The following is a 21,703-nucleotide window of genomic DNA, read 5'->3' as shown; positions in this document are numbered from 1 at the left end:
GTTTTAAAAATCTGTTTTGGGAACTGAGAGGATCATGTAAAATCTTTAACTTAAATTAGGGATCTTTGAACTTTGAGACATTTCCATTGTCTTTGTCCTGGTCAGGTGATATCTCTAGAGGGCTTAGAAGGCTCTGGGAAAGGGACTTATTGTGATCCACTTCGGACACAAGGAAGAACATAGCCAAAAGCTTCAGGCAAATAAAAGTGCATTTGGAGATATTGAAATAAGTCTGGTGTTACTGGAGTCCACAAAGCGAGAGCTTGGCTTGTGCAAGAGGAGCCGAGGGGTACACAGGGCCACTGAGGGAGAGTGGCAGTAGATGCAAGAATAAGATGGAGGATAGGCAATGATAGGTGGAGACCAGTCATGAGGACATTTCAAAAAGCAGATGAGCGCTAAGCCCTGGCCAGGATGGTGGCAATTGGAATGGAGAGAAGCAGAGGATGCAAGAGGTACAGAGGATACAGAATAAAACAACTTGCTGATTGGTGGGATGCAAGAAGTGATAGTGAGGGAGGTGCTGAGGGTGACACCCAGGTTCCTATTTTAAGCAACCTAGCCAGCAGAGCCGCCATTTTCTCAGCAAATATTTTAGTTCATTTCCTGTTGCTGTAACAAAACACCTGAGACTGCGTAATTTATTAATAATGAAAGTTTATCTGGCTGACAGCCCTGGAGGCTGGGAAGTCCAAGAGCATGGTGCCAGCCTTTACTTGGCATCTGGCAAGGACTTAGCTGCTACATCGTAGCATGGGGGAGGATATCTTGTGACCAGGTGGAGCAAGCATGCCATCTGCATGACTTCATCTACTCCCCTGACTGCTTCCCAAAGGGCCTGCCTCCAAATATCATGAACATCTGTGTGTGGGGATCAAGTTAACAACACAGAGCTTTTGGAGAACACATTGGAACCTTAGCAGGGGGGCAAACACATTAACGAGAAGGATTTGGACATGAACAGCTTAAGGGGATCCTTGAGACACACAAGTGGAAATGGCCAGTTGGTGTTCAGCTCTATAGGAGCAGGTTTAAATTTGGGGGTCAGAAATGAAATGGTTAAGTGAGGCTGTGGGGTAGTGAAGGTAGCCTAAAAGGGAGAGAAACACGGTGGAAGGGATTTGTTAGCTTTCTGAGGCTCCTTTTACAAGGATGCTGATCCTATTGCCAATGCTCCACCCAAAGGCCTCACTCACTTCTTCATAGCACTACACTGGGGTTAGTCTTTCACTATATTGATTTGGGGAAATACAAACATTTAGATCCCAGAACCATGTGCATTTGCCACTCATGGCCACAATCACACCAACTCTTGCTCTTAGTTCTCTGGTCATTGCTTGCTGCCTATCTCCATTTCAGGTCTGGCTTGTTCTGTGATGTGAGCCCTTGACTCATCTCTTTTGCTGTGTTCCTTTCTGTCACCTAGTATAGTTGGAGAGATTTTGTGTCTTCAGGGAGTCTGAGTGAAACAAAATTTCATTGTGACTGCTGCTTATCCAAGTGAGTATGCAGTGAGTTTGCCGTGGGAACACAGCCCTGCCTGTGAGCAAACAAAGGACAATAGAAGATTAGTTAGCAGGTGACTGACAGAAGTACAAGAGGAGATTATAAGAAAGTCTTCTACCCTTGAGAAGCCAGGGTGGGTATTGAAAAACCAAGAGTTGTCTGAATTGAGGGTTTAAATAAGGGAAAGACAACATGTTCCTGTATTTTTTTTTAATTGACTAGTGAACTTCACACTGTGCTTAATTCACATGGAATTTCTTGACTATCCCATTAAGGTATATATGACAGCCCAGCATTCTCCGCTCTATAAGGTAAGAAACCATAAAAATGGGAACAGGTACTTCTTGGGTTATACTGCCAAATAAAACTTACCCAAGACCAAAGTGACTTTTTCATCAAAATCAAAGACAACAGGAATTCTGAGAGGGGAAAAAAAAAGCAGTGAAAGAATGAAATTATTTGAGGGGAAGGATAAAAGAAGAAAAAGGTTATGCCAGGAGCTAGGTGCACAAGGAGAAACAGAAGACAACTCTGTCTGAAGCAATAAGCTTGCTTTGTAAGGTGGTAAAAAAAAAAAAACAATTGGAGAGTAATATCAGGGTTCTGAACTTGGTTCAAACACAAACATCTTTTATTTGTGAATTTGCAGTTAGTTATTTTCCTCTTCTTTTCCTCCTTTTCATTGCCTTGTGTTCTGGGCACACACTGGTCCTCTTCCCTCAGGATCTATTTAAGAAGTTAGTGCTTGAGGAACAATAGCTATGGGTGACTACATTGGCACTGATCAATAATTTAGTATACTACTCTGAGCTCTTCTCAGAAGCTCATGATTTCTTTTTTGGAGACCAGCTGAAGACCAGCCTTCTCACGTTACAGATGGGGAGTAAGGTGTGCAAAGATGAAGCAGTTCTCCCAAGAGCTGGTTTGTGGCAAACCCATGCATGGAACTTCACGGTCAGCTGTCTGCACACACTAGGTTATCATGCTTAAATGTATTGAGACAACAGGCATGGCTTACGTGATGGAGAGCTGACCAAGGCCAGAAGATACTGTCCAGTCTCCAGTCCTCACAAGAAACCTGTGAAGGAGGCTTTACAACTCCAATACCCCATTGTCTATCAAAGCCCAGAGAGGTTAGATAACTCCCCTAACACCACAGTCAGTAAATAACAGAACCACTTAATCTTGTGGGATTACCACGTAGGGACTAAAGTATCTCTGGCTGGTCTTATATCTCAGTGGGGAAAGGTAGGGACCTCTTTGATGGTACAAGGAAGGTCCAAAAGCCCACCCAACAAAATGACACCCATCTTCTTTGCTGTTGGGCTAATCAGTGCATTTAAAATCATTGTTGGAAAAGAATGGTCTTGGGGCCAGTGTTGTGGTTTAGTGAGTTGAACTGCTGTTAGTAATACCAGCATCCCATAACTGACTGGAGAAGTGAGAAAAGTTGGTTTAATGAGTTTGTATTACTTTGTTAGTTAAACAACCTTATACCTTATGATCTAACCATTCCATTTCTAGATCTTTTTAACCTGTCCAAAAAGAATGTTACTATCCATAGTGTTTGTTGTTTGTATTAGCAAGAATGGGGTAAATAGATAGGTGATACTGGAATAAAGGAAAGAAGGAAAAGAAAGAGAAAGAAAAACTGGAACCAACCTAAAAGCTCTCATGGTTACACACATATAAATCTTTATAACATAGTGCAGAGTACAAAAGCCAGTTCCAAAAAAATCTTCCTGTAAACAAGCATTCCTTTTTTTAAAAATTGCATTTAATTTTATAACAGTGTTACATAGGCTCTGATGTTTCCCCTTCCCCTCCTCTTGCCCTCCCCCCATGGTGGATTGCTCCACCTTATTGCAGTACTATGGTTCAAATCTAGTCTTGTTTCTTTCAATGCAAGCATGTGCCTTGCATAGAGTCCAGTATCTTATTGCCCAGATGAATTCAACAGTTTCTTGAGGAGACTAACTCTGGTCTGGAGACATAGCTGCAGATTATCGTTCCGACCAATTAAATGCCATAACATAACATCAACAACCGTTTCCAACATTATGGGGTTAATTAACAATGTAATACCCAACTGGAAACCGTCATGCTAAGGGAAATGAGTCAATCCCAAAAGGTCAGATACCACATGTTTTCCTTAATTTAAGTTGAAATGCTGTTAATTTGTAAAAGGGTACCTGTGAAATATAGTAAACAAGCATTCCTTTTATGACGTCCCAAACAACTGAAATGAAGTTATGTAACTCTAAATACATATGTGATGATATCATTTTTTTTTTCATAAAGGAAGGGGCAAGATGGTGGGTCTGAGATGCTAAGGCATTGTCTCTGTTTCCCAGGTGCCGTGCTCCCACTCAGCCTCCTTTCTCGTGGGAGTTGGTGTACAAACACCCCAGCTGCCTTGCCTCTCTGAAAGATGACTCCAAGATGGGTCTGTGCTGTCTCTACCAGTGTTGACTTGCAAAATTGCAAGCCCTCGGTTGGCTGGCCTCCCTGCTCCTCTGTAGGCATTTTCTGGCTTCATCTCTCAAATAAGCAAATTACACTTGGCCTACTTTGGGAAAAACAAAACAGCCTGATCTCATCTGTAAGATCCTAGTGGTGACATTTGCAGTTTGATGCTGGCACTCTACACATGTTGACGTAAAAGCCAGTATAAAGCAGGAGTCCCCTTAGGTGTTTTCACCAATAATTCAGTGTTCTATATCAACAAGATGTTTGCTCTGAATAGGCAGTCCCCGGGGGACTGAGTGAAAGTGTCCTACCTGTGCTTCATCACTCCTGTGCCCGGCCCCAGCCTCTCTTGGCAGAGCTCAGCTCTGTGTTCTCTTAGGTTCCTCTGCTGCCTCGCTCTTTGCTTCAGAGAGCTGCCGTGGAAGCCTTCGTAAAGCCCTCTTCTTCTGGTTTCCCTCCACTCTGCATATTTCTCCCTTCTCCTTCTTAGAATTGCTCTAGAAGTATTCAAGATCCTTCTCTCAATAGTTCCGATCCTAGTCTTGTACATCTAAACCTGTCGAGAAACATCATGAAGATACTCTTTGAGAAAAAGGAAATCATAGCAGAATTTTCTAGACCTGAGCCTGTGGAACTGTATCACAGAGTAATAAAAAAAAAAAAAAGAAAAAAAATGCTATACACACACACACAGATGCAGGAATCTTTCTTGAATGCTGAAAGTTTAGATCTTCAGCCACACCCACTTAGTAATGATCCAGTGTAGAATTCACTGGATCTACCGTGTTTCACTGGCTGACCTGGATCAGACTATTTCACTTTGTCAAACTCCTGTTTACTCATCTATAAATGAATGTACTCACATGTGCCTTGCAGAGTTTACATGAGGATTGAGAGGCAAATATACTTAATACACCCTGGCACACAGAAGCCCAGAAGTAAATTCTCCTTCAGAAAAAGAAGTATAAGGGACACTGCAGTGTATTTAGCACAGTATGACAGAAATGTAGCAAGAGACCCAAATGTGAGCTGCAAATGTGGTTTTATATTTTCTAGAAGCCACACTTTAAAATGAGTAAAAAGCAACACATGAAATCAATTTTAATAATGTATTTTATTTAACCAAAATATGCAAAAGTTACCACTTCACCATGTAATCAATATAAAAAGTGTTAATGAGAATAGTTTACGTTCTCTTTCACATGGAAACTCTGAAATCTAGTGGAAAATTGGGATAATACATCTCAGTTTTCAGCAGCCAAACTTCAAGGGCTCAACAGCCCCAGGTGGCGCATGACACTGTCCTGGCAGAGACATAACTGCATTTCTTAGGAGGGTTAATCTCTTTGAATTTTGAAATATGGCCTTTGCTATCCTAGCCTGTGGCATCTTTTGAATGGTGGAAGGCACAAGGCCCCAATTGTGTTCCTTTCACATCACAAATTTATAGTTGTTTCATGTATCAGGTGACATAAGGGACAGATTTAGTTTGCAGAAGGAATTCCTGAATTCCTTCTGAGGAATGACTTCTTTTCCTCAAGACTTTCACGCCTCCAGAAAATTAGGTGAGTTGTGGACAGCCAGCCGGGATAAGGGTTGCTGATAAGGCTCCAGTGGCCTGTGGAAGAGGGCCTCCTTAGCCACACCTACCCTGATGGTAATCTTGTCAACTTCGAAACTGGCTTGTAATGAGTTTGCTGTTGGTGGCCATGAGAGATGAGGGAGGGGGAGGTTAAAAGTGGGGGCTGTACCTTGGCCAACAGTTTGGATTGGATAAAGGTTTTTCAAAACTTGCTGAGGTAAGAAATGTCAGGTGTCTGGATAAAAGGTGGCCATTTGGCTGTCAGAGTCCACTATAATGCTATGTGTTCAGTTAATTATGAGCACTAAGTAAATAGTAATAGAAACGGATAAGATCAAGTTTGGGGTAAAAGCAGAAGAGCGGTATGATGAGCCTTCATCTTCTGGGCTGAAGGAGAACTGAGACAGGCCATTCAGGCTCTCTGGCCTGGGTTTGTAATTTCTCACTGGGGAATTCTATGGTTTCCTCTCACTGTAATATTACTCTAAAGCACCCTTTAGTAGCAAATTTCTCTTTCCTTCCATTACTTTTTCTATGAAAAATTTTATGTGCTCTTTTCTTAACTGAGCTCAGATTTAAAGTATAATTTATGTATGTGTATGTGTTTTTCTTTAACATTTCCATTTTCCATGTTCTCGTGTAGATTCCATATAACAAATCTTGAATAATAGTATAGTGGTCCCGTTTGTATGTGCCGTGATCTGTTCAATTATTTTTCATTATTGTTTTCCTGGTTGTGGATATTATAGGTTAAATGGAATTCAATCTGAATTTGAATGTCCATGTGAAGGGCTGGTAAGACACCCAACAACAGCCATTACTGGAGGATTGGCCCTGTGTGTAGGTACAGGGTAGCTTGAGAATATTTGGTGTGAAAATTGGGACACTGTTGACTCGAAGTAACATATATCTCCTTATGCTGCCCCCCCCCCCCAAGCCACAAAGGTTATTTGCTGGCTGGTATAACTGCAAGTTCAGAAAAGGTTTCAAGGTTTGACTTAGCCTGGCCATATTATTGGGGGCTTAATTTCGTCACCTTTCTTCTCTGCTTTCTGCCAAAGTCTGGTTTCCCCTCATCACAAGGTGATTGCTGACAGCACTCAGACATGGGGGAGGAAGCAGAAAGAGGGAAGGAAATGAGAGTTTGAGGGAGTTGCTTCCAGAAGCTTCCTTCTTCAAAAGAAACAAAAGAACTCAAATGAACAGACTTCAAGAGGGGTTGGACCTAGTCTGTCAAAAGTATGTAGAATGCAGACACTTCAAAGAACTACTGCTTTAAATCATACGCAGATTGAGAAAAGCTGTAAATTTAGTAAAATCTTAAGTAACATTTGCTCATGTTCACAATGTCATTTCTCTCAAAATCAAAAGGCAGGCTATGGATTTTGGAAGTAACTAAGACATCCTTCAGTAGGTGAGAGGAAAAATGAACTGTGTCTCATCCACATAATGGGACATTATTCAGGCCTAGAAAGACCTGAGCTTTCAAGTCATGAAAACATATGGAGGATCATTAAATATGTAATGTTGTGCTTAATGAAAGAAGCCAGTCTGACAAACTGTATACTGGATTGCTCTAACATATGATGACTTGGAAAAGGCAAAACGATAGACATAGCGACAAGATCAGTGTTGCTGGGGCTGAGGGCGAGGGAGGGATGGATAATTTGAGCACAGAGAATCCTCTGTGCTTTTTTACAGCCATGGAACTTATGATTCTACACTGGTGAATGCATATCATTAGTCATTTATCAACACGCATACACTATACCACACTAAGAGTGAGCCCTAATGTAAACCATGAACTTTGAATGATAATGATGTGGCAATATATCCCCACTGATCTATAGCAAATGTAGCACTCTTACATGGAATGTTGCTAGAGGAGGTTGTGTAGTTGTTGTATATGGGAATTCCCTGTACTTTCTACTAAAAATTCCTTAAAAATAAAACCTCTTTTTATAAAAAGAAATAACATTGAATTAAGAGTCAGGAGATCTGGAGTTAAACCCAGATTTATTTATTAGCTAAAATTATTTTGCTCTTTCCGTGTCTTAGTTCACTGTATTAATCTGTTTGATGTTGCTACGACAAAATGCCTGAAGCTGATTGCTTTATAAAGAAATAAAGTTTATTTAGGTCACAGCTTTGGAGGCAGAAAGACCAAGAATATGTAGTCCCATCTGTTTGGGCCCTGGTGAGGGCCCTTTTGCTGCGTCACCACATGGTGAGGAAGCCAGGCTGTGCCCAGGGCAGATTGCTGGGTGGATGGGAAGATAAATACTGGGAAAGAGACATCTGATCTTTTATAACAATCCATTCTGTTGGGAGCTAACCATGGTTCCTTGACAACTGCACAAATTCCTTGCAAGTGTGGTTGATGCCCTCCGGAGACCTGAGCACCTTCCACTAAGCCTTACCTCCTGAAGGCTCTGTTCCCTCCCAGCACTGCAACGTTAGAGCCTCACCTCGCCTACTAATTTTTGGGGAAAACAAGCCACATGGAAACTATAGCATTCACTGAGCTGCAAGAAGAGACAATATGCTTCCATCATATTTAATATGAAGGTAGAGGTACATCCAGCTAATTTATGATAGAACCTTTGAATTGATGCTTTGGATTGTAGGAGCCATGGGCCAGTACAATTTCCATTACACTGGGTGCTTTCATGTTGCTCCCCACTGCTAGAACTTTGATATCTTTTGGAGAGACTTTTTATAAAAGTCGGCAGGACAAAGTGCAAATGATCAAATCCAAACAGCAGCATAATTAGATATAAAGCAGTACTTTGTGTAGTGAAAGGAGTGAAAAGCCTGATTTGTAAATCTAACAGGATGAGCAGCAGCATTCCAGCAGATAACTTTGCCCACGCCACTGATTACTCATGCCACCAAACCTGTTCCATTGCCAGCACCTGAGAGGGCCACAGGGGGATCCACACGTCACCATGCATACCAACTTAGTTCTCTTGGGAAAGCTCCTGGTTAAAGAGATGATTATCACGGCCTTGTTAGGCTTTAATTTGAATGGAAAACATGTAGTTGTTTACATACCATCACTAGGACCACCCATACATACTTGAAGATTCAGAAGTATGAGAAGACCATTGGATGTCTTAGTCCATATATGTTACTTTCTTTAAATTTGGAGAGTAGAGGCTGGTGTTGTGGTGCAGTGGGTTAAGCTGCTGCCTGTGATGCTGTCATCCCATTTGGGTGCTCGTTTGAGTCCTGGCTGCTCCTTGATCATGTGCCTGAGAAGTCAGTGGGAAGGGATCCACTTGCTTGGGCCCTGGCACCTATGTGGGAGAACTGGATCAAGTTCCAGACTCCTGGTTTTGGCATGGCCTAGCTCTGGCCATTGTGCCCATTTGGGGAGTGGGCCAGCTGATGGAAGATTTGTCTCTATCTCTCCCTCTCTCTCTGTAACCATGCCTGTCAAAATAAATAAAATCTGAAAAAAAAAATTCAGAGAGTAGAGATGCAACTATTAGAGAATTGGGAACATAAATACCTTATAAAGACATATGAACAAAATATCTATACACCAATAATCTCACTCAGCGAGAAAACCAGTCTAGGAAGCACAAAGCTTTGTTTTTCCTTAAAGGCCATTCTATCGTTCCTTTTACTTGCTTACACCTTAGCAAAATGAAGCCAAGGCTTGGTGGAAGCTGTTAAAGCAAGCAGTACTTGAGGTATTCACACTAGTAAATAATGATTTCCTATGCTGAGGCCAGAGTTCCAATTTACTGCTGCATGAGCAAGGCCCATCAGCATAGTGTGAGTATAGAGGGCTGGCCCACAGAGGTGGTGATGGTGCCGAAGCCGGAGACCAAGTCAGGAATGGCGGTGCTGGTGAGCATGAAGGGGAGCACTCGTGATCTCCCATTCGATCCTTTGCAATGGGAGCACTGGGAGAAGGGCAGGAATCAGAGGTTCGAGCCGTTAGCATCAGTCCTGGCCCACAGTGTTGGTGGAAGGCAGCAAGGGAACTAACCTGGTATTTGATTTTGCCTAGTGGTACTGGGAGGGTATGAAAAATCATCAGTGCCATAATTGCTTTTTAAAGACTTTTTTTTTATTGGAAAGTCACCTTTACAGAGAGAAGGGGAGACAGACACAGAGAGAAAGGTCTTTTCTTCCTGTTGGTTGCTGCAATGGCCAGAACTGAGCCTATCTGAAGCCAGGAGATAGGAGCTTCTTCTGGGTCTCCCATGTGAGTGCAGGATCCCTAGGCTTTGGGCCATGCTCTGCTGCTTTGCCAGGCCACAAGTAGGGTGTTGAATGGGAAGTGGAGCAGGTGAGACAAGAACTGGCATCTATATGGGATGCCGGGGCTTGTAGGTAGAGGGTTAGCTTTACTACAACATGGCCGACCCCCACCTAACAATTTTGTCCAAAAGTGGTTGCTTCAGTGGGAGGGAAGGGGTGGCGGATTGCGAACGAGCCAGTATCTTAACAATCCTGACCAAAGGTGTTCTCTGGGATGGAGGTGGGAGGGCGGCGCATCAGGGCCAAGAAACAGACAGTGACATTACAGTTAGTATGTCAAACGGTGGTGGACAGGCATCAAACAATTTAATTACATTTAACTGTGTCCAAAGCCTGTGGTAGTAGTGGAGGCCATGAGTGATCAAACTAAGGAGAAAGTCAAAATGTCAACATACAAACACACATCCTGAAGTGGAAGAATCAGCCATCCCAGGAAGGCCTCCCGGAGGAGGTGACTGGTTGAGAAGGGTCCTCAGTACAGTGTACAACTGGATTCCTGGCGTGGGCTCCCGATCTCCCACCAGTGCCGTGGCACCTCGGCTATCCCTGGGCGGCCGAGTAGCTCAGCGGGGGCGGGACTAGGAACGCCACACTGGCGGGGCGCGAACTGAGTCCTAGCAGCAGTGGAGAGACAACTGAGCAGCGACGCGCCCCGCCCCGCCCCGGCAAAAACCAGCCGGGACGACGGCGGCGACCAATCAGCGGCGAGCGCGTGCGGCGGCCCTCCCCTCGCGCTCCGCCTCTCCCTCGTGCGCCGCGTACGTGCAGCAGCCGGTCACGCCTCGTGGGCGGGGCTCGGGGAAGTCGCGGGCGACCCGGCTGTGGTGAGGAGCTGAGGCGCTCGTACCGGCGGGGCTGAGACGTCGACGGCGACCCGGGGCGCGTCGGGTGGACGTGCAGGATCCGCGCGGCTCGCCGCGCCGGCCCTTGCGGACGCCCGGGCATCTTTTCGGGGCAGTGCCCTGCGCCGGCGAGGATGCGGCTGTTCCACCGGCTGCTCAAGCAGCCCGTGCCCAAGCAGATCGAGCGCTACTCGCGCTTCTCGCCATCACCGCTCTCCATCAAACAGTTCCTGGACTTCGGTAAGTGCGGGGCCACTGGCCCTCAGGCTGCCCTCCGAGCCCACCGGCCCGCTCCCGCAGCCTCTGGGTGAAGCGGGTGGGAAGCGCGGGCGGGCGCGGCTCGGGAATGCCCTGGGGCTCTCCGCAGGGCTCGGGGCGGAGAGGGGGCAGGGCCTGGCCCTCTCGTGGCGGCCGACCCCGCAGCTGAGCGCGTCCCCCGGGTCGCTCGATCGCTACGACTCCCCAAAGCTGCCGTCGTGAGCTTCCTATCAGCCTGACGCAAACCTCAGCGCCCTGGAAACTTTAGACTCCACTGTGGGTGGCTTTTTAGTGTTTTTATTTTTAGAGCTTTACAGGGGTTTGGTTAAGCGCTGTTTAGAAACACCTTGAGCTCGAGAAGATTATGCAATGCTGTTTTGCCCCCTTTCTGCTCCGAGGCGTTGCAGTGCACTTGCAGTGGTAAGATTCGAACTGTCGTCTCTCGGTTGTTAGGTTAGAGCAGTTACAGCCCTGCACTGCAGCCACCTTCCATGTTAGCCACATGCGGGCTGTGGGCTCCCTGCCGCGACACACGGTGTCAGGCCTCGGTGCCCCCCCCTTTCCTTGCTGTCCCACCTGCTTTGTCCCCGTCCTGTGGCCTGGTGCTCAGGGCCAGGGCAGCTTGCATAGGTTGGGGAGAGAGCGCCCAAGGCCCAGGCCCTCTGCCTGCTAGAGGCCCGAGGTACAAAGGGAGTCTCCCTTCTGTTGACTGGAGGGCCTTCCCTCAGTGTGGGGCCTTTTCAACAGATGCTGAAATGTGGGGGGCTGCTTGGGAAACACCTGAAAGCTGGAGCAAAGTGTGAATGCAACTGCCAGAGGGGAGCTCAGTAACCCCCAAGGGAAATCAAACCACCGGAGCAAAGGTATTCTAAGTTCTCAAGGGGAAATAAAAGGTTGTCTCTTCCTCCTTTGAGTTTCATCTGGATGTCATAGACAGTTGTTGTCCGTGAAAGAAACAACTCAAAAAGCGAACCAACCAAACAAAATCCGAAAGTGCAGACTAGATAGAACATGCCGGAAGACCTGCAGTAGAAAAAGTCATGTCCAGACTTTAACAAGTAGTCGGGATCAGAATAAACTTGAGAACGAATGATAAGGAAACCAGTTTGCAGGAGAATGATGACGCAGGCCAAGTTTCATCAGTGCTTGAGTTTGTATCTTAAATTTCATGAGTTTTTTGAGTTTTGAGTAACTCTACTCTCCCTTCTTTGGCCACTTGTGGAATTTTTGAGCCTTGGGAAGTTCTATGATTTCCAAGTCTAGAACGCGCAACGTTGCCTTTTCTCCCAGCGGCCGTCCCACCTACTGTCTGGTTGAAAGCAGACTCTTGGAGCTCCCCACCTTGCACTACGGTAAACTGAGACCGTGAAAGGAGGAAAAGGAATCCCCAACTCTATAGTCTTCAGCCCTCAACATTTCAGTGATGACTCTATAGCAGGGCTCAAATGGCACCGCATTCAGTTCTCCAGCAGCTAGCTCTTCCCCATGTTAATAGAGGTCTTGGGAAGGATGTTATTTGAGTAGGAAAGTCACAGCACGGGAATAACTTTAGCATGGAGAATCTAGGGAGCTAGTTATCTGCAAGTGGATGTTCTCCTTCTGCTTCTGCCGCGTGGCCCTTGGCTAAGGGACCCATCCTCATCGGGCTCAGTTTCCTTGTTAACAAAACGTGTACGTTGTATTAGGTAATTTCTAAAGCACAGCCCCAAACCATATGATCGCAATTTCAGAGGAAAGGGAGAAGCCCTTAGTTAGAAAAGGACAGAATCTTTGGAGAGGTATTCCCCGTGCAGGTCACCTGACCTATTTTGGGACAGGTAGAATTACTCATTAATATCAAACTGTGGGAGAAGCATAATCATTTGTCCTTTCTTTTAAGGAAGCACACAGAAGAGCTGTAATTGTAGTGGAATGTCCTGGAAACTGCAAGTCTGGTTTTGAATACCCAGAGATGAATCAGGTGTTAATGAGCCGATCCTTAAAAATATGACGACTGAAAGAAGGGAATTATACAAAAGCCATTTCTACTGTTTCTCCAGGTTCTGTTTTTTTTTTCAGAATTTTTTTCAAAGATTTATTTTATTTTTATTGGAAAGTCAGATAGACAGAGAGGAGGAGAGACTGAGAGGAAGATCTTCTGTTCATTGATTTACTCCCCAAGTGGCCACAATGGCTGGAACTGAGCCAATCCGAAGGCAGGAGCCTCGAGCCTCGAACCTCTTCCGGATCTCCGACACTGGTGCAGGGTCCCAAGGATTTGGGCCGTCCTCGACTGCTTTCCCAGGCCACAAGCAGGGAGCTGGATGGGAAGCGGGCTGCTTGGATTAGAACTGGCACCCATATGGGATCCTGGTGCATGCAAGATGAGGACTTTAGCCAGTAGGCTACCGCACCGGGCCCAGGTTCTATCTCTTGATAGCGATTCTATTTTGGCAAGTGGTGAGGAAGTCAGGGATTTTGGAATGGGTGGAGGGATGTTTGACAGATGAGGAGGGGAAGCAGCAATGTTTTATGCCCGCATGGGATGAAGAAAGCTCCCGGGGAGGGAGGTGGCTCCAAGGTATAGAGGGCTCGGTAGGGGACAGCAGCTGGGAAAGCGTGCCGGCCCTGTGGGACTGTGGCTGACTCTTGATGTATAACTGGTTCTGGAGGGAGTGCTGGAGGGCTACCAATTCATTCTGTATTTAGTATCCAACTTCTGCAGCCAATGAAATAACTTTATTGTGCATACATTAGTGAGTGATTATTTCCTTTGTTAGGAGTAAAAGCTGGGGCAGGTGTTTGACTTGGCAGTTAAAATGCTGCTCAAGATACCTGTATAGCCATAGGGGAGTTTGATTCCCAACTCAGGCTTCCAGCTCCAAGCTTCAGCTCCCACAGATCCAGTCTGGGAGGCGGCAGGTGATGGCTCACTCAGTAGTTAGGTGCCCAAGGGGCAGACCTGCATTGAGTTCTGGCTCCAGGCCTCCGTCCAGCACTGGTGGTTTTGGGCATTTGGGGGATCAATGGGGGATGGAAGCTCCATGACTCTGCCTCATGAATGAACAAATAATCACCATGGCTTAAAAAAGAATGAAGAGGGCCCTGCTTGTGCCCTAGTGGCTAAAGTCCTCGCCTTGCACGTACTAGGATCCTATATGAGCACCTGTTCTAATCCCAGCGGCCCCCGCTTCCCATCCAGCTCCCTGCTTGTGGCCTGGGAAAGCAGTCAAGGATGGCCCAAAACCTTGGGACCCTACACTTGCATGGGAGACCCAGAAGAAGCTCCTGGCTCCTGGCTTTGGATTGACTCAGTTCCAGCCATTGCAGTCACTTCGGGAGTGAATCAACAGATGGAAGGTCTTCTTCTCTGTTTCTCCTCTCTGTATATCTGACTTCACAATAAAAATAAATAAATCTTTATTAAAAAAAAAAACCGAGGAGGGTCCAATGCAGTAGCCTAGTGACTAAAGTCCCTGCCTTGCATGCGCCACAATTCCATATGGGTGCCAGTTCATATCTTGGCTGCCCCATTTCCCTTCCAGCTCCCTCTTGTGGCCTGGGAAAACAGTGGAGGGAGGCCCACAGCCTTGGGACCCTGCACCCATGTGGGAGACCTGGAAGAAGCTCCTGGCTCCTGGCTTCAGATTGGCTCAGTTCCAGCCATTGTGGCCACTTGGGGAGTGAGCCTGTGGATGGAAGATCTTTCTCTCTGTCTCTCCTTTCAATAAATCTGACTTTCCAATAAAAATAAATAAATCCTAAAAAAAAAAAGAATGGAGACCAAAATTGATTGCTATTTTAGAACAGGGCCTTACTGTCACTGTATTCTTTTGTTTTAGTCCCAGTTGTTGTGGCTGGAGACTCTCCAGTTATTGTGAGAGATTTAGCGACATCCTTGCCTCTGCCCTCTAGATGTCAGCAGCAGTCCCCATCCAGGTTGGGACACGCAGATGTATCTTCAGCATTGCCAAGTGTCCCTTGACATACTCATTGTTTTAAAGCATTCAGATCAGGGATTATCTGGCTGAAGGTACATGCTGCATGTTCCTGATGTCACGAGTTTGGAAATGGGGCTCCGGGCACTGGTACTTTTCGAGTAATCCAGGTCTGTGTAATGCCACCAGCATAGAGCAGACACTTGGCACGGTGGCTGAGATGCTTCTTGGGGCACAGATGCGTGATGTTGGAGTACCTGGATTTGAGTCCTGGCTCAGCTTCTGATGCAGCTTCCTGCTAATGCACACCCGGGAAGGCAAGAGATGATGGCTCAGGTAGTTGGGTCCCTGCCACCCAGTTGGGTACTTGTGCTGAATTCTTGGCTTGGGCTTTGTGCCCTGACTGTTAAAGGTGATTGGGAGTGAGCCAGTGAAAATGAGAAAATGCTCTCTGTTTCTCTGCCTTTCAAACAAAGTGAAAATAAAACTACAACTTTTTGCAAACCAAAGCATCATCAAGATTAAAGCCCATTAAGTTGATCATCTTTCTGATCTGTAGGCCCACTTCCATCTGCATGCAGTGTTTCTGTGTGTCCTTTAAAACAGTCAAACTTCCTTGAACTCCGTCTTTTCTTGAAATATGACCTCCCATTCAGTTACCAAGTGCAACAAGGGTCACAGCTGTCCTAGATGGATTACTAGTTTATTATGGCACTTGGGTGTTCCAAAGGGTGGCATTTTTTTAAACTGATAAGAACAGATACTACACTTAATCTTAGCCAAAAGGCCGAGAAGTGTTGGGGTGGCATTTTTTTAAAATGAGGTTTACTTATTGGCCTTGAGATGACAGCAACATGGTTCTAAACTGAGTAAGTATTGTGCAGAAGGGCCTGCTTCCTGCTTCCACCCTTTTTATTCTGCGTAATCAGCAGCTTATGTCTTTGTAGTTTGTTGTTAAACACAGTGCCTTAGAGAGCGTTCCATATCTCCTTCTACACAACTTTTCTTTTTTATGGCTTTGGAGAACTTGCTTATATGGTTGCAGTGTAATTAGCAAGCTCCCTTTTAGTGGGTTATAGATTCTTTTCAGTATTTGCTATGACAGCCAGTACTACAGGGAATTACTGTGTACATTGTAATTTCATGCATGTCTGAGTTGCATACACAGGACACATTTCTAAACAAGAGATTACTGCTTCAGTGGGTATGTGTGTTGGTAATTTTGATAAACAGAGTCAAATTGCTTTCTGTAGAGGTTGCCTGCTCACACTGTTGACACTGTCACTAGAAGCTTCCGGGAGTGCCTGCTTCCCTACACTTCCAACACAGTGTTGTCAAACTTTTGATAGGTAAAACAAACACTAGCTAGGTAGAATTTTTCCCTGGAGAAAACATTTCTTTGTTTTTAGCTTTTTATTATAGAAAATTTCAAATGTGTATAGAAAGAGGACACACTAGTCTGGTGAATTCTTGGGTTCGTTTTATTGACACCCATAATACCTACTTGCCTGTAGGTATCATGTGCGTGTTCGGTGTGTTTAAATGTGCTGCGGGAATACTGCTCTTTGCCAGCCTTCTGTGTCCTGTTGTATTGATCTGTAATAGGTGTTTGATTTCTTCTGATGGTGTGTTTTATTATATTTTTCTAGAAAATTATCATAGTCATTTGGGCTTTCAGTAGGTCAGTTTGAATAGCTGAGATGGTAATCTATTTCCAGTTTTTTTTTTTTTTCCTGTAATGGTTTCCTTTGACTTTTGTGTTTATGTAGTTGATTTTTTTGCAGTTGGATTTATTTGCTTTATGACTTTTGTTTTCTGGCTCATTGATGTTTACTCTGAGTTTATTAATTTCCTCTGATCTCAGGTTTATTCTTTTAAAACCTTTGGATCTTGTTTTCTTTTCTGTGCGGGTCTTTGTGTCCTTATTGCCAACAGGGGCTTGGGTTTCTGAGCACTACTTTCCCACCTCATGCCTTTTATCTTTTCTCCTCCTCCAACTCTTCTGAATCCTCAGATTTTTGTTCTACAATTTAAGAATAGTCTGAGGGAGCTTGACAATCTCCAGTGTGTGTGCAGTCTGTGTTTTAATTTTATTTGCACTTAGTTTTGCTACATGTTAATCAGCGAGTGGTGCCTGAGTTACGCTGCTTTACTGATGTTTACATTGAAGTCCAGTGTGTGGACATTTTCTGTGAATGTTCCTTGGGCAGCAAAAAGAAGGTCAGATTCCAGAGTTTGCTATGTTAGATGAACTATACTGTGTTATCAAGGTTTTGTCCACATTTTCGCTTTATTTTTATTCACCTAACTTTATGGCATAGGTATGAGAGAAGTCAGGCTCTCCCCAACAGTAAGATTCTCTTCTCCACTTGTCTCCTGTGGCTGTTGGTGTGACGTGGGATGCTTAGTGACTGCCTAGTCCGTGTTGTGACACGTGCCCTTTTCCTTGTTGGATGCTTTTTGTCCTGGATTCAACCCTGTTTGAAATGAAATCTAGTCCCTTATTTTCTTGTTTACCTTTCCTGGGACAGCATTGCTATCCTTTTATTCTAAACTGTTTTAGCTTACTTGTCTTGAATATGTCTCTCAGTGTAGTACAGAGTTCAATTGCTTTGTGATGTTGCTTTTTGTGAATTGTTTATACTTATTGATATGACACATCTGCCATCTATAATAAAAAGCATCTTTAGATTTCTTTTGCTTTCTGTTTTTAATCCTTTTTTTACCATATTGTATATTTTCTTTGTTCTTTTTTATATTATTATTATTATTTTAAAGATTTATTTATTTATTGCAAAGGCAGATATACAGAGAGGAAGAGAGACAGAGAGGCAGATCTTCCGTCCGATGATTCACTCCCCAAGTGAGCGCATTGGCCAGTGCTGTGCCAATCCAAAGCCAGGATCCAGGAACTTCTTCCGGGTCTTCCACACAGGTGCAGGGTCCCAAAGCTTTGGGCTGTCCTCGACTGCTTTCCCAGGCCACAAGCAGGGAGCTGGATGGGAAGTGGAGCTGCCGGGATTAGAACCGGCACCCACATGGGATCCCAGCATGTTCAAGGCGAGGACTTTAGCCACTAGATCACGCCTCTGGGCCCTATTTTCTTTGTTCTTTTGGGGCCATACTTGTTTTAATAAAAATTTAGGTTTGAATTTTTGGTTCTAATGATTATGATTATCATTTTATTTCTTTTGAACATCTTTGTGCTGTGTGATTACCATCTCTCAGCTACAAGAGCCTCTTTTTTAAGGGTTTATATATGCATTTGAAAGAGAGAAAGAGAGAAGGAGATTGTTGATCTGCTGGTTCACTTCCCAGATGGCTACAGTAGCCGAGGCGAGGCCAGGCTGAAAGCAGGAGCTGCGAACTTTTTTCCAGTCTCCTACTTGGGTACCGGAGCCCAAGCTCTTGGACTATCCTCTGATGCGTTCTCAGGCATATTAGCACGGAGCTGGATCTGATGGGCTGCTGGTGTTGTAGCAGGTGGCTTTACCTGCTGTGTCACAATGTCAGTCTTGAGCAGCTAGACCATGGTTGGGGTGAGTATTTGGCCTAGTGGTTACGATGCTGGCTCAGATTCCTGCAGTCCATGTCTGAGTTCCTGGGGCAGAGTCCTGGCTCTGGCTCCTGGCTGCAGCTCCTTCTAATGTAGGCCTGAGAGGTGCTGGTGACAACATCAGGGATGGCAACCTGCGCGTTCATGATACGGTTAGCATTTGGGGAGTGTACGGACTGCTGAGGTCACTGCCTCTCCTTTCCGCTTCCCTCTTTGTGTCTCTGAACAATAAAAAGGAGAACTCCAAAGCAAAACAAAACAAAACAAAAAACACCTAAGCATGAAATGTGGCTAGTATGGAGTGAAAAAACTGAGTTGATTTAATTTAAAACAGATATTTGGTTTGGTGAACTTTAAAATATGTTTAGAAAGTGTAAATTTGGACTCATCTTGCTGAGGCTCCGTAAATGGTGCTTGCTGGTGGTCTAACTTCAGATAGAGATCATTAAACAATGGTGGCCCTTTAGTCTGTTGCTACATATGCTTACACATGTCTCCCGCCAGAAGCCACTAAAGCACATCTGGGGGGCCCAGAGGCTCTTTAGGGTAACCTCTCTGTTAGCCCCACAGCATTCAGCTCCTAGGCGGCTGCAGCCAGTTTCTCTGCTCTTGCCCTTCTTCAGGTCTAAGGGTTCATTTGCCTTTGAAAAATATTGCAGCATTCAGGTTTCTACTCTGAGAAGTTGGCTTTGGTTCCAAGTGACAGTAGTTTGCAAAGTCTAAGTCTCATTTTTTATAAAGAGATTTATTTATTTTACTTTACATGGAAAGTCAGAGTTACACAGAGAGAAGAGTCAGAGATTTTCCATCTGCCGATTCACTTCCCCAGATGACTGCAACAGCTAGAGCTGAACTCATCCAAAGCCAGGAGCTAGAGCCTCCTGTGGTCCTGTGGGGTGCAGGGGTCCATGGACTTGGGCCACCCTTCGCTGCTTTCAGAGGAATATTACCTGGGAGCAGGATCGAAGTGAAACAGCTGAGACGAAGTGGCACCCAGAAGGGGTCGTGCCACAGGTGGTGTTTTTACCTATTGTGCCACAGCACCAACCCAAAGTCTTTTTTTGAAGTCATTCTGTCCCGGAAGCCTGATTACATCTAGGAAGAGTAGACATTCTGTTCCTAGAGAAGATGAAACTTTCTCCTTCTCTCTTTTTTTAAAGTACATTAGCAAAAGGGAGAAAAGTGTGTTTACTTTGTACCTCTGCATGTCTGTCATAGATTTTGTCTGTAAGCTGAAATGTTTTTCTGTTGGGAAGCGTTCCCAGGAACTGGACCAGCCTTCGGGAGACAGAAACCAGCAGCTATTCAGAGTCCAAGGGGAGGAGACCAGTTTTATTTTAGGGTAAAAATATCACAGGTGATTTATCAAGTCTTGCTTGTTTAGACTTAAAGCAAAAATTAGGCTCTGGGGCGTTTAAGATCTGATAGGGCAGGTTTTCTGGGGCTGTAGGATGCCTTTTTAAAAAAATTTTCATTTTATGACAGTTTCAGAAGCTCTGGGATTCTCCCAACCCCTCCCCATGCCCTCTCCCCATGTGTAGGACTCCTTTAAGGAGGGCGAAGTTTTACCTCCAGCTTAGTTGCCTTTAGAGCCACTTGAAAGGCCACACTTACCCACTTACTGATGACTGCATGGGTTCTTCCCAAGATGCTTTTGGAAGTTGACCAGGCTGTTGGCGAGATTTGGGAAACTTCAGGCATGTTAGTGGATATGATCAGAAAGCATCTCTCCTGTCCCTTGTCCTTTGTGGCAAGTGGATATTCAGTGATTTTGTTTCTGCGATAAGATAGGCAAATTCTTTTAGTTTTGGAATATCCTCACTATGGTCTTAGTACAGCTAGTTCAGTGTCACGAATTTGGAAGCTACACCTCTCCTGCCTATGTAATACTTTTCGACCCCTATGCTTCAAAGAATGCATACCCATTATTATCTGGAACCTGAGGGTGGGGCTGTGTAGCATTGTTGTGTAACCACTCCGCCTTGCAAGCCCCCATAAAAGTGCATGATGGGGAGGGGCTCTCTCTCTGAGTCACTCTCACGCTGTGATCCTGACCCTCTCTGGCTTCCTGCGGACCAACTCCGAGGACAGAGGTAGCCCCTGAACATGGCCCACCTATGTCTGTGTTCCTCACCCTGTGTTCATCGCTTGGGCAGAGAAACCAGGGAAAGGTGATGCTCCTCCTTTGTAAGTATGTCTGGGTTGTTCACTGAGTACCTCTTAGGATTACATGCTGCTGGGGAAGCCTGAACTTAGGTCTGCAGTTTAAGGGATGAATTTCACGGTAAGGACTATTTCTTCCTCTCAGGATTTTGCTTCAGACTGGATTGCCACTGTGACTTCATTTGCTACTTTCTGTTATCAGATGAATGGTTGCTTGGTACCTACAGCTAGTAATTAGGAAGGTGGGACTCCGAATATGCTGGGGGTTCCTGTTGCCAGAAAAGCCCAGTGGGTTCTTTCCTCAGCTTAGTATAGAAATAAAAACTTTTCTGTTGCAGACAGAAAAGTTTATTTGTGTACGAATGGACCAGGGGAGCAGGGAAGGGAGAGGGAAGAGAGAAATCCTCTGGAGAGAAAGCCAGGAGGTGGGGTGCCTCTCGAAAGAGGAGGGTGAGGGAGACACCAAAGGTTTGAGGAAGGGTCTTGGGGTTTTAAGCCTTCCCTGACCCCTCCTTGTTGGGCGGGGAACCTACAGGTAAGATGTTCCCCATTGATGGTCTTTTAAATCAGTTAGGAAATGGGTGGGCAATTCTGGTGCTGCCCACCTGAACGTGTGGCCAAGACCTCAGCAGGCCTAGATGGTCACAGTTCCTAGAGCAATGGGTGCTGCCATCACCAAGCTTGGCTAATAAAGACTCCTTAGTACGTCCTACACTTGCTCGGCATGATCTCCCTTGCACTCTACAACGCCCTGGTCTAAGATGGAATTTCATTTTTTTAAAAAAGATTTCTTTATTTTATTGGAAAGGCAGATGTACAGAGAGGAGGAGAGACAGAGAGGAAGATCTTCCGTCCGATGATGCACTCCCCAAGTGACCGCAACAGCCGGTGCTGAGCCGATCCGAAGCCAGGAGCCAGGCTCTTCTGTCTGGGTCTCCCACACAGGTGCAGGGTCCCGAGGCTTTGGGCCTTCCTCAACTGCTTTCCCAGGTCACAAGCAGGGAGCTGGATGGGAAGTGGAGCTGCCAGGATTAGAACCTGCGCCCATATGGGATCCCGGCGCGTTCAAGGCAAGGACCTTACCCATTACACTATCGCACCGGGCCCTAAGATGGAATTTCAAACTGTAGTCTCA

The 21,703-nt window shown here is 45.3% G+C and overlaps 1 protein-coding gene and 1 pseudogene across 2 annotated transcripts in view; one reads left to right on the top strand and one right to left on the bottom strand.

The window, feature by feature from the left end:
• The first annotated feature begins 516 nt into the window (after positions 1–516).
• The window catches only part of PDK3 (pyruvate dehydrogenase kinase 3), an 81,054-nt gene continuing 59,867 nt past the window's right edge, over positions 517–21,703 (top strand). The window contains exons 1-2 of one of the 2 annotated variants that reach the window (XM_041000181.1): positions 517–529; positions 10,662–10,914. In XM_041000181.1, the coding sequence (XP_040856115.1) occupies positions 10,809–10,914 (106 nt within the window). In that variant the 5' untranslated portion in view covers positions 517–529; positions 10,662–10,808. Of the gene's footprint in view, positions 530–10,661; positions 10,915–21,703 lie in introns of those variants that run through there. The other variant, XM_041000180.1, reaches the window with a different exon arrangement.
• Positions 15,540–15,648, bottom strand: LOC121171793 (annotated as a pseudogene).

This window comes from Ochotona curzoniae, unplaced genomic scaffold (assembly GCF_017591425.1).
Source record: "Ochotona curzoniae isolate NIBS_2020 unplaced genomic scaffold, NIBS_Ocur_1.0 contig_1274, whole genome shotgun sequence".
NCBI lineage: Eukaryota > Metazoa > Chordata > Mammalia > Lagomorpha > Ochotonidae > Ochotona > Ochotona curzoniae.
This window is presented reverse-complemented; position numbering and strand designations above follow the sequence as displayed.